Below are 12,928 nucleotides of genomic sequence, written 5' to 3' on the forward strand. Positions count from 1 at the left end.
AATTTTGTTGCAGCAGCACAGTTACCAATTTCTTTCACCACTTCAACGACTTTTAATTTAAAACCAGCTTCATATTTTCTTCTGATGGAACACTTCATCGTAGATAAGAGATGCTCTTACGGTAAAGGTGTATGAGGGTGTGAGATACAAAAAAACACTAAACAGTGCAAACGTTACTTCAGAATAGTTCGGGTATTACCGTGTGGTCACATGGGCACAATACATAGAAATAAAAAGGCGGTGTGCTCCGTGGTTACTCACTCAGGCGGGTGTTAGCGTATCATAATCCCTTGGACCAATAGCATGAGTTTTCCGCATTCAACTTATACGACCGACATTATAAAATACCGGAATTTATACGGTAAAATCAAGCCCCGATTTATCTGTGGGATAACTTAAACGCGAGTATATATGGCATTTAATTATCTGTCTTCAACAGGTAATATTATTAGTAATAATAGTAATTTTAATAACGAAAATTACATTAAATTATGGGGTGGGACAAATTTGATGACCTACTGTACCCATCAGTTTAGGTCCCCCCTTTATTATCAGTTCAAAAAAAGAATTAAAGTGATGAATTAATGCCATTAAAGTGATAATGCTAACCATGCAATCGTGAGGCACATTTCTTTCCCCGCCTCCAAACAGAAGGGCGCGTTGCTTACCCCATAACTTACTAAAAGTGGGGCTTTCATTTCCACCGGTTTGCTTCAGGTGCCGCATTCAGTTCGGTCCCCATCAAGTTTGGTCCCCACATTATTTTTAGTTCAAAAAAAGAATTCAAAAGTGATTGCTTGTTTCTTTAATGCTCTGAGATACAAGAATGTTTGAAATCTAAAACATGTGTGTACTGATTTATTATTCCTTATCGATACATTACGTTATACTGAGAGTCAGTAGTAGTTATAGTAAAGTAGTAGTTAGTAATAGTCGTTCAGGGCAACTGGGCAGCAGACAACTAGGCGACAGACAACTGAGCGACAGACAAGTCGGTGAAAAGACAACTCGGCTTAAAGACAACTTGGAGACAGGCAACTCGGCGAAAAGACAACCCAGTGAAAGACAACCTGGTGAAAAGACAACTCGGCGTAAGACAATTCGACGAAGAAACAACTTGGCGAAATACAACTCGGCGACATCCTTTACCAGTTAGGTAATAGTTAGGTTCAAAGAGATTTCTTAATGATATTTAAATGACAACATAAGGAGCCGGAAAATCCACAGAATCACCTGCTTTATGAGAGTCCCAATACGTTGCGAGTAAAGACATTCCTTAAGCCGTACTCACAGGTCACCTTTTGTATTCTAAATATCGTTATCATTCGATTACAATCAATACAATTTATATAAAGGATCAGCAATTTTGGTTGCAGAAGATAATGTAAGATAGAGTTTATTCCATCTGCAGAATAAAGTTTGTTCGTCAATTATATAAATTCATTTAACATTTTAAATCATGTTGTCATTTAAATATAATTAAAAAATCTCTTTGAACCTAACTTTTACCGGTAAAGGATGTCGCCGAGTTGTATTTCGCCAAGTTGTTTCTTCGTCGAATTGTCTTACGCCGAGTTGTCTTTTCGCTGGGTTGTCTTTCGCTGAGTTACTGTAACTGTTGCCTAGTTGCCACCGAACCAGTAACAGTAGTATAGTAGTATAGTAATAGTAGATAGTTAGTAAAGGTGCAAAACACACACTGACAAAGTCACCTTCAAAGATGGAAAGCATAAAAACGGAAAGGAGGCAAGAAAGGCGCCTTGAAAATAAATTTTATGAGGCATTGGGCACCGGTGAAGAGACGTTCAGACACATGAATAAGGAGGAAAGGCACTGAAGGTACACATAGGGCAAGAGGTGGCAAATATTATTCAATTATTCTATTGCCTGTCTTCAAGCAAGTGATAATAATTTTAATAACTAAAATAAATGTCATTTTCTTCCCAGTGTGTGCTGGCTGCTTTTAACTGGCAACTCACCGGTTTCCTTAGGTCTTACTGTCCAGTGGTCAGAGCTTTATAAACAATGTGAACAGTTCCAAAAAGGGGCACCAGGAGCGGCACTCACTTTGCCTGGCAGTTCATCAGGATATTTTTGGAGAAATGGTAGAACAATTCCAAGGGCTCTGACTACAACAGGAATAACACAAGTCTTTGTGTGCCACATATGTGCGTCATCTCAAGCATGGTGGTGACAGTGTTTTGCTGTTAGGGACAGGGAGACTGGTCACAACTGAGGGAATGATGAACACAGACAAATGCGGAGAGGTCCTTGGATAAAAATCTGCTCCAGACTTCATACAAGCTCAGACTGGGGCGGTGGTTCACCTTTCTGCATGACAATGGCCTGAAGCACACAACCAAGACAACACCAGAGTGGCTTTGGGACAAACCAGCACCCAGACTTTAACCCCACACGACATGTGTGGTGAGACCTGAAGATGGCAGTTCACAGACGCTCCCATTCCAATCTAATGGAGCTTGAGGGGATCTGCCAGAAAGAATGGGATCAACTCCCCAAATCAGGTGGGCAAAGCTTTTAGAAAGAGACTTACCTAAAAAATCTCAAAGCTGGAATTGCTGCCAAAGGGGCTTCTACAAAGTACTGAATTAAGTTTCTGAGTACTCCTAACGAATGAAAATGTTTGATTTTTCATAAATTTTAAACATGTTTTCACTTTGTCGTAATGGGATATCCCGCGACCCTTTTCTGGATTAAGCAAGTTAGAAAATGACATGGCATTATGGGTTACTGAGTGCAGACTGATGGGCAAGAATGGCAAATTTACAATAAAATGTGCAGAAAGTGAAAGGTCCTCAATACTTTCTGAACCCACTGTGTATATTCTACAGATGGCAGAATGTTAAAAAGTCTCTGAAAACGTGAAGTCTTCATGGAAGTCCCCAGAACACAGTCTAATAGCAATCCCCCATGATGACTAACCTTGGGTGACGACTCCATAAGTTTCGTGTTTTTTTTATCCCATCCAGCTCCATCCAGGAAAAGCCCATAGACGTAGACTCCACCAATGTCAGCGGGAGGGGAACACGTGACATCTTCTTTCATCATCTTTGTCACGTCATTGTAGAGGACAACGCTGTCCAATGCCCAGCCTTTGGATACATTCATACGAGTTGTTTCTTGACGCATAGCAGTTAAGAAGCCCTTTGGAAAGAAAGTGTAAAAAAAACAAAAAGAATTGAACTGAATTGTGTTGAAGCAGAACTTCTCCACTGTGGTTCTTTGGAATCAAAAGCATTTGTCATTCTTCATTACGGCTCATACATTAAACAACTGACCAACTGATTTGGTCCAAAGACAGTCCCAAATTAAAACATCAAGTAAGCAAAGCATTCCATGACTCTTAACTGGACTAAGCATGGATGGTGAAGCGACAGATGGATGAATGGAGACGCAAACCAGAATTAATTAAGAGCTTTATAAAAAGGGCTCAAAAATGGAAGGATAAGTAGGAAGCAGCCAATTAAACTTCGTCGATTTACATATATGAAACACCTGATTATTTTCATAAAGGCTCCAGAATCCGTACTAATCATTGCTTTTCTCTGCTGTTCTTTTTCCGGTTTTCTGTGGTGCCATTCTGCGCCACCACTACCTGATGGTGTGGGACGTTTATCAGGTTAGAGGAGTGACATCATCCTCTAATGTCACACTATCTATCTATCTATCTATTGTGGCAGATGGCTGGGGGCTGTGCCCAGCCAGGATGCCTAGAAGGACAGAGAGAGGGACTATGCCTCCCTCTGACCACGAGAGGGCAGCCTCCCTGGTTTGTATGGGGGCCACGGGAAATGAGCATGGAAGCTCAGCCCTATAGGGGGGCGCCCAGTATGAGTAAGGAGCACTTCCGCCACAAAAAGAAATACCAGGGACACCTGGAGTGCTTCCGAGTGCTCATACGGCACTTCCGCCACACCAGGAAGTGCCGCAGAAAGCTCATCAAGGGGCACCTGGAGCACGTCCAGGTGGGAATAAAGGGGCTGCCTCTCTCCAATTGTCAGCTGGAGTTGGGCGGAAGAGGAAGAAGCTCGGCGGAGATGAGTGGAGGCGGTGAAGGCAGAACTTTGAGAGGCCCGGACTTGAGGGTGTTTGGTGTTTGAGACTCTGGGTTGTGTGCGGGACTTTATTAATTTGTAAATACTGTAAATAAACGTGTGTGTGCTTGAACCATCGGTGTCTGCCTATCTGTGTTCGGGCTGATTCTCCACAATATCTATCTATCTATCTATCTATCTATCTATCTATCTATCTATCTATCTATCTAAACTAATGCACAAAATGGACATATTTGAGGATGTGTGGTGTACGAAAGGGGTACCGTGTGCTATAGAGGAGGGAGAATTGAAAATCCATTTATAACTCATTGTTGGAAAATTGCAAAAATGGAAGTTATTTGTAGCAAGTGATACTTTGTGAACAACACTGGGAATCGGGGCTGACTGGGCCTTAGTTTTATTTATTATTAACATAAATGAGGAGGGCACTGGGGAGGAGATGAGAAAATATAAAATATTTATGATAACTGTGTGCGGGGTTACACAGGGTTAATAGGAATTTAATATTTGGTAGTTTTTATTCTACTTTTCCTTTCTTTGTATAGGTTATTTATAATACTTTTTGTTGTATGTGTACTTTTAATATATTGATGTTCTTGTTATTTTTTTTTTGGTTCAATAAAGTACTTTTAAAAATAAAAAAAAATCTATCTATCTATCAATCTATCTATCTATTATATAGTGCCTTTCACATCTATCTATCTATTATATAGTGCCTTTCACTCTATCTATCTATTTATCTATCTATTATATAGTGCCTTTCACATCTATCTATTATATAGTGACTTTCATCTATCTATCTATCTATCTATCTATCTATCTATCTATCTATCTATCTATCTATTATATAGTGCCTTTCACTTCTATCTATCTATCTATCGATGGACATAATGTTTAAAAAAGATATGCTATTATTGCCTTGAAGTCAAATTCAGAGGTGAAGAATGGAGCTCAAATCACTGTTCTTGCTAGACTATTGTTTCATGCCCAGAATGCCGCAGCTCTTTTTTTTTTCTTCTATCGTTTCTTTCATACCTGTGGGTTAAAGAATCCTGTCATCCAGAACTGGTTGGGTCGTCCTTCGAATATCCAGGTATGAAACTGTTGGTTTCTTTCTAAGAGTTCAGTGAACCAAAAACCCAGGGTTGCAGATTCCCAGGATACTTTTTGCCACAGTTTTGGTATCCTAGCGTCATACAGGTTGTCTAGAGCATCCCTCAAGTCTTCAGACATGATGATGGTACCTGAAAAAGGAGAATTGTGAATATTCAGGCTTACAGTATCAATGGAGTAGCATCGGATTAAAAAGGATAATCATCAATTGCTAAATATTTTTATTAGGTAGCTCAATAGCTACTGCTCCAGTCTCTCAGAGATCAGCATCTTGGATTTAATGCTCACATCTGTTTTCTGTGTGTATGGATTTTAAAAATTTTACTTGTAGGTCATGACTGGGGTACACCCAGTTTTCCTTCTACAACAAGGATGTTCAGACAACATCAATCGGCAAGTCCAACTTGCCACTGAGAGAGGGCATGACAAAGTGAGCTTTGCATTAGATTTGCCCCCTATTCAGATCTGGTTCCTGCTTTGTGGCTAGTGTTGCATCGATAGGCTATGGCCACAAGTAACACTGAACTGGATTAAACACGTTTGACTGTGCTCTGTATCTTCTAGGATTAAAAGCTCTATTGCTGTACAGTGGTTAAGCAGCTGTTTCAAGGATCTGACATTCTGAGTTAAAATCATGCAACTGGTCCCTACTTGAGAATAAGGCGACTCGTGCCATGTCTCTGTAGATTTTTCTCTTCATACTTGAAAAAAACAACACAAGTTTCAGACACTAAACAAATAATGGCATTCCTGACAAATGAGGCCTTGGAAAAGAGGGGCGGTGCGCAGTTGAGTGTAGTGCGGTGGAAATGAGGATCAGCACCTCCAAGTCTGAGGTCACGGTTCTCAGTCGGAGAAGGTTGGCATGCCCTCTCCAGATAGGGAGAAGGTGTTACCTCAAACAGAAGAGTCTACATACCTCAGAGTGAGGGAAGAAATGAATGAGAGAGTGACAGGCGGATGCGGATTGGAGCCAGGGACGTGCGGTCAGGGGAAGCAGGTGAGGCTCTCATCGTGAAAAGTAAAATAAAAAAAAAAACTAATAATGATAACATTAAATAAATGTGTCCACTGGTCTGTGCTATAAATTTTGTTTTCTGTATGATTCCAATAATTTTATCATTTTTATAGACAAAGTAATTGACTTTGTGCATTTCCTGTTCAAATACAGGGGAGAAACACGAGGTGCGGCAGCGACAAGCCTCACCTCACCTCGGACTGCACTCTCCCTCAAACATGGGGCTGATGAAGGCGGTTGGCGTGTGCCTGTCGCCGCTCTCTGTATGTCGCCAATAGAAGGTTTGCAGACACGTTTATGATACACCCTGACTTTCCACAGTCTGGCAGATAGCTTTAATGAATGTGTGTGACATATTTAGTCTTGCTGATCTGACATAAAACCGCAGTGAAAAGGCACAAGGTGAGGCAGACAGTACCGTGCCACCATGAAGGGGGTGCATGTGAGCCCAACAGGCGCTCATGGCTGCTGTTCTTCTACGCAGAAGTGCCAATAAGTTAGCGACATCAAAAAAAAGTCAAGTGCACTGCAGCGGTCCATTTATTGTTATTTTTTAGTTCCGACTGACTGCCAAAATGGAAGATTAAGACTTTTAAAAACTAAAGGAAAATAAGGAGGAGTTTTACAAGAAAGTGACAAGAGATTTTCGTAGAGAAGAATAGGCTCATGGAGGTCATTTACAAATAAAGGTAAGAGCATAAATGGTTTTCAGTTTTATAAAAATGGGCTCAGACTAAGAAAAAAAAACAATCCAATACTTAAAAACAAAATGTTGACCTTAAATAAAATATTCTTTTGTTTTTCTTGTTATTCTTTTGTTGAACAGTCTGTATTAAAATTGATTATAACATCAGAATTAAAAGTTTTTTAAAACAACTAAATATTTCAATTAAGGTCAAAATTCAAATTCTTTTTTTTATACACCTCTCTATACTTTCATTTGTACTGAATGAGTTTGAATTGTGTAATTGCAATGGCAAATTTAGAAAACGTGAAGGGTGCCGAGCAAATGCGCTCTCTCCACTCTCTCACCGTTACGAATGTAACGTTCTTTCTTAGCCAAATATGAACCTTACCTGTGTGTGTGTAAAGAATGCTGATGACATATGAAACATAACCAGTAGTCAATATGCATGCTGGCTGCCAACTAAAAATAGTCAATAAGCGACTCTTTGGGGTTCATATATTTGTAAATCTCACTCTGAAGGAGTCAGTGCCTCACCAGCCATGAACCTCACCGCACGTCATTGATTGGAGCTGCAGCTTCAGTTATATGGACGTTGTATCAGTGAAGAGAGAGCTGCAGTGAAATGCAAAGTTCTCCGTTTACTAGTCAAGCTAAATTCAATCCTCCATCTTTGACCGTGAGCTTTGTGGATCACGGATACAATTGAGTGAAATGGACTTCCTTCTCAGGGTGTCCGGGCTCAGCCTTTGAAATAGGGTGAGGAGGACAGACGTTTGGGAGGAGCTCAATGTAGAACTGCTGCTCTTCTCCACATCGAAAGGAGCTATTCTGCCTGGAGGCATGAGGAGGACCAGGAAACAAAAAGTTCTTTAACCAGAAACCAATTGAAACCATAAGACTAAACCTAACACATCAAAGGCAAATTTTAAACCAGAAATCAAGGTCAAAGAGAGAAACCAGAAAGTCGTCTCACTTGTTTTTATCCAGTTCATGGATACCAAAAGAGTCTTTGCACTGGATTTAAAGGGTCATGCAGATAACGCAGTGTGCTGGTAATGGGAATATTAAAATGGGGGCATTTAATCGTAAAACACAATAATGTTGCGGGACCGTGAATACTTGTGTTCCTGAATGTAATGATTAACTGTGAGGAAACCACACTGAATGGTGTTAGATAGAAACCAGCCAAAATACCCATGTAAAATATTGTTCTAAAAATTTCTGACGTGATTGTCAGTATGCTTTGCGCCCCCAGGAACCAAGTTAACCGAACTATTCTGTAACATTTCAGTAATTATTTACTGCTCTGATGCTAATCTTTCTGATCATAAAATAAGTCATTATGATAGCAACTGATGAGAAGAAGCCATACACTTTGAAGCCGAAGGACAAATGAGTGATATCGTCATCCGTCCTGAAAATCCTTTCAGCGCAGCGACGGAAAATGGCAGACTGTATACATCAAGTTCCCACCTTGGTATTGTCTTGCTATGGCTTCCTCCATTTGTAATGCCGTGTAAATCGTCAGTAAAGAAAGCAAAGTTATTTTGTCTTATGTGATTTTTACCAGTGTATCATTATGGGAGGGATATCGCCTTTTAATATCATATCTCTATATTTTTCGGTTACTTAAAACGCCGCAATTGCAAAAAGAACATATTCCAGAAGAGCTAGTGCCTCTTATCCGGACAACACGTGGGCAGAGCTGCAAGGGGACAGCTAGTTAAGAAAAATGAAAGGAATTTGCAATCCACTGGTGTCCGACTGCGACCAATTTTTGTTTGAGAAACGCTGGTCTAGAGTAAGGAGTCATGAAGAAGACCCACAATGCAGGAATACATTCTGAAGACATCTGCACCCATTCAGCCTCTTTATTACTCCCACTCACCATCTATAGCAAGCTTGAGGTCAGTGAGGGTGGTCCGCACTCTGCCGATGATGCGCTGCATGCGGTCGAGTTCTTGGCGCAGGAAAATATTCATTGGCTGAAAGGGACCCATTCTCTGGAGACGAGCTCTGACCTGTACAGAAACAGAAGCCATCATTAGTCTACAGCAGATGTCAAAAGGAGGAAAAGCCATTAAATTCTGAGGAATAGTCAGCTTAATCTTCACGTTTCATACCTCGTTGTTTCATGTCTGGACAAGAAGCTACATGAATCCATTGAACCCTAATTAATTATCTATCTATCTATCTATCTATCTATCTATTGTGGCAGTAGGGGGCACTAGTGCTCCCTTGAACCCTCAGGGATGACTCCAGACACCGGGTAAAAGTCCAAGACTTTTTATTCTTTTCCACCGTGCACAAAGCACCTTCCACACTACTCATACACTATGAAATACAACACTATAATCACTATTCTCTCTCCTCCTCACCCAGACACTTTGCTCCTCTACCTCCCAGCACAGCTCAGTGTCTGGACTGAGGCACCGTCCTTTTATAGCCCCTGACCCGGAGGTGTTCCTGTCCCAACAGTCCACAGTTCCTTATTCCTTCTGGGTCAGGGCAAACAGTCCTTTTTTTCAACCCAGGAGCACGTCGTTCCTTCCCGTCACATGACTGTGACGTACTTCCGGGTCATAAGGCACAAAAGAGCCCATAAGCCCTCCCACAGCGACTCCTAATGGCCCCCAAGGTATCCAGCAGGGCTGTATAACGACATTACATAGTCCATAAGGCCCTGCTGGAACTCGGGCACGATCCTGCTGTCGGGAGAGCTCCTCCTGGCGGCCTGGGAGTGAGGGCTGGAGCACGAAGCCGGCAGTCCTCCACACTATCTATCTATCTATCTATCTATCTATTATATAGTGCCTTTCATATCTATCTATCTATCTATCTATCTATCTATCTATATAGTGCCTTTCATATCTATCTATCTATCTATTATATAGTGCCTTTCACTATCTATCTATCTATCTATCTATCTAATTCAATTTTAGACTTACAATATTATTTTACTTTGTCAATTTTGTACTTCAGCTTTGTGTTTCCCTTACCTGCTTTGTTGTGTCACTTAACATTTAAATGCAAAAGTAACAACAAAAGGCCAAAAAAACAATATATATAAAAAAAATACTTTTTAAAAATCACACTTACGTTCAGGCGGCACGGTGGCGCAGTGGGTAGCACTGCTGCCTCGCAGTTAGGACACCTGGGTTTGCCTCCCGGGTCCTCCCTTCGTGGAGTTTGCATGTTCTCCCCGTGCCTGCATGACATGCAGGTTAGGTGCATTGGCGATCCTAAATTGTCCCAAGTGTGTGCTTGGGGTGTGTGTGTGTGCCCTGTGGTGGGCTGGCACCCTGCCCGGGGTTTGTTCCTCCCTTGCACCCTGTGTTGGCTGGGATTGGCTCCAGCAGACCCTGCAGTTAAGATATAGTGGGTTAGATAATGGATGGATGGAATGATATTAAGTTAAAAGTGTGCTAAAAAGTAAGTCTCTCATACATCACTCGTAAAATAAAAGCATGGGCGCTTTTGCTAAGATTTTATGGATTGATGAAAAGCGCCCACACTTTTATTTTACGAGTGATGTATAAGAGACTTGTTTTTTATTTTTTAGTACACTTTTTAACTTAATATAAGCATGGTTTTTAAAAAGCATTGTAGCAGTAGGGGGATCTATCGCTCCCTTGAACCCTCAGGTACCACGCCAAACACCCAGTAAAAGTGCAATAATTCCTCTTTATTATAATAATTATGTGCACTAAGCACCCTCCACTCCACACTACTTATTAATAGACAAATCACAATAATCACTAATAATCAATCCTCTACTCCCAGACGCGTTGCCCTCCTACCACCCAGCTCAGCTCGCCGCCTGGGAGCTCCCACAGTCCTTTTATAGTTCATGACCCAAAAGTGCTTCTTAACCTGCAGTCCATGTGACTTCCTAGCACTTCCGGGTCAAATCAAAACTCTTCTTTTTTTGTCAGCCCGGAAGCATTTTATTTCTTCCGTCCTCGTGACCTGCAAGTACTTCCGGGCTGTAGGAACACCAAATGTCTCTGTGCCTCCCTGCAGCGTCCCCTGGCGGGGCCGACATTATCCAGCAGGGCTGTGTATTACAACTCCATAGTCCATGATGCCCTGCTGGAATTTGGGGCATCTCCACATTGCAGGGAGGGCTCCATCTGGCGGCTTGGGGGTCTTGGTCGGTATAAGCTGCCGGCCATAGTCCACAGCATATATATATATATATATATATATATATATATATATATATATATATATATATATATATATATATATATATATATATATATATATATATATATATATAAACTGCTCAAAAAATTAAAGGAACACTTTGAAAACACATCAGATCTCAATGGGAAAAAGAAATCCTCCTGGATATCTATACTGATACAGACTGGGTAATGTGTTAGGAACGAAAGGATGCCACATCGTTTGATGGAAATGAAAATGATCAACCTACAGAGCCCTGAATTCAAAGACTCCCCAAAAATCAGAGTGAAGAAATGATGTGGCAGGCTCGTCCATTTTGCCCAAATTGAATTGCAGCAACTCCAAATTGTCCGCAGCACTTTGTATGGCCCCTGTGTTCTTGTATACATGCCTGACAACATCGGTGCATGCTTCTAATGAGATGACAGATGATGTTGTGGGGATCTCCTCCCAGATCTGGACCAGGGCATCACTGAGCTCCTGGACAGTCTGAGGTGCAACCTGGTGGCATTGGATGGACCAAAACATAATGTCCCAGAGGTGTTCTATTGGATTTAGGTCAGGAAAGTGTGGTGGCCAGTCAATGGTATCAATTCCTTCATCCTCCAGGAACTGCCTGCATACTCTCACCACATGAGGCCAGGAATTGTCGTGCACCAGGAGCCACTGTACCAGCATAGGGTCTGACAATGGGTCCAAGGATTTCATCCTGATACCTAATGGCAGCCAAGGTGCCTTTGTCAAGCCTGTAGCGGTCTGTGTGACCCTCCATGGATATGCCTCCCCAGACAATCATTAACCCACCACCAAACTGCTCATGCTGAATGATGTTACAGGCAGCATAATGTTCTCCATGGCTTCTCCAGACCCTTTCACTTCTGTCACGTGCTCAGGGTGAACCTGCTCTCATCTGTAAAAAGCACAGGGCACCAGTGGTGCATCTGCCAATTCTGGTATTCTATGGCGAATGCCAATCGAGCTGCATGCTGCTGGGCAGTGAGCTCAGGGCCCATTAGAGGACATGGGGCCCTTGGGTCACCCTCATGAAGTCTTTCTGGTTGTTTGGTCAGAGACATTCACACCAGTGGCCTGCTGGAGGTCATTTTGTAGGGCTCTGGCAGTGCTCATCCTGTTCCTCCTTGCCCAAAGGAGCAGATAATGGTCCTGCTGATGGGTTATGGACCTTCTATGGCCCTCTCCAGCTCTCCTAGAGTGTCTCCTAGAATCTCCTCCATGCCCTTGAGACTATGCAGGGAGACACAGCAAACCTTCTGGCAATGACACGTATTGATGTGCCATCCTGGAGAAGTTGGACTACCTGTGCAACCTCTGTAGGGTCCAGGTATCGCCTCATGCTACCAGTAGTGACACTGACTGTAGCCAAATGCAAAACTAGTGAAGAAACAGTCAGAAAAGATGAGGAGGGAAAAATGTCAGTGGCCTCCACCTGTTAAACCATTCCTGTGTTGGGGGTCATCTCATTGTTGCCCCTCTAGTGCACCTGTTGTTAATTTCATTAACACCACAGCAGCTGAAACTGATTAACAACCCCCTCTGCTACTTAACTGACCAGATTAACATCCCAGAAGTTTCATTGACTTTATGCTATACTCTGATTAAAAAGTGTCCCTTTAATTCTTTTGAGCAGTATATATATATATATACATATATATATATATATATATATATATATATATATATATATATATATATATATATATATATATATATATATATATATATATATATATATATATATATATATATATATTATTTTCAAATTTGTAGTCTTGGCTTTTTATTTTAGTATATTTTTGTAATCAATATTTTAACACTTCCTTTAAT

The 12,928-nt window shown here is 41.4% G+C and overlaps 1 protein-coding gene across 1 annotated transcript in view; it reads right to left on the reverse strand.

Annotated features, from left to right (window-relative positions):
- The window catches only part of LOC120529938 (dynein heavy chain 5, axonemal-like), a 331,615-nt gene that overhangs the window by 776 nt on the left and 317,911 nt on the right, over positions 1–12,928 (reverse strand). Inside the window, exons 71-73 of the mRNA XM_039754147.1 lie at positions 8,784–8,916; positions 5,112–5,320; positions 2,944–3,165 (exon numbers count right to left, since the gene is read on the reverse strand). Of these exons, the coding sequence (XP_039610081.1) occupies positions 2,944–3,165; positions 5,112–5,320; positions 8,784–8,916 (564 nt within the window). The remainder of the gene's footprint in view (positions 1–2,943; positions 3,166–5,111; positions 5,321–8,783; positions 8,917–12,928) is intronic.

This window comes from Polypterus senegalus, chromosome 5 (assembly GCF_016835505.1).
Source record: "Polypterus senegalus isolate Bchr_013 chromosome 5, ASM1683550v1, whole genome shotgun sequence".
NCBI classification, from domain to species: domain Eukaryota; kingdom Metazoa; phylum Chordata; class Cladistia; order Polypteriformes; family Polypteridae; genus Polypterus; species Polypterus senegalus.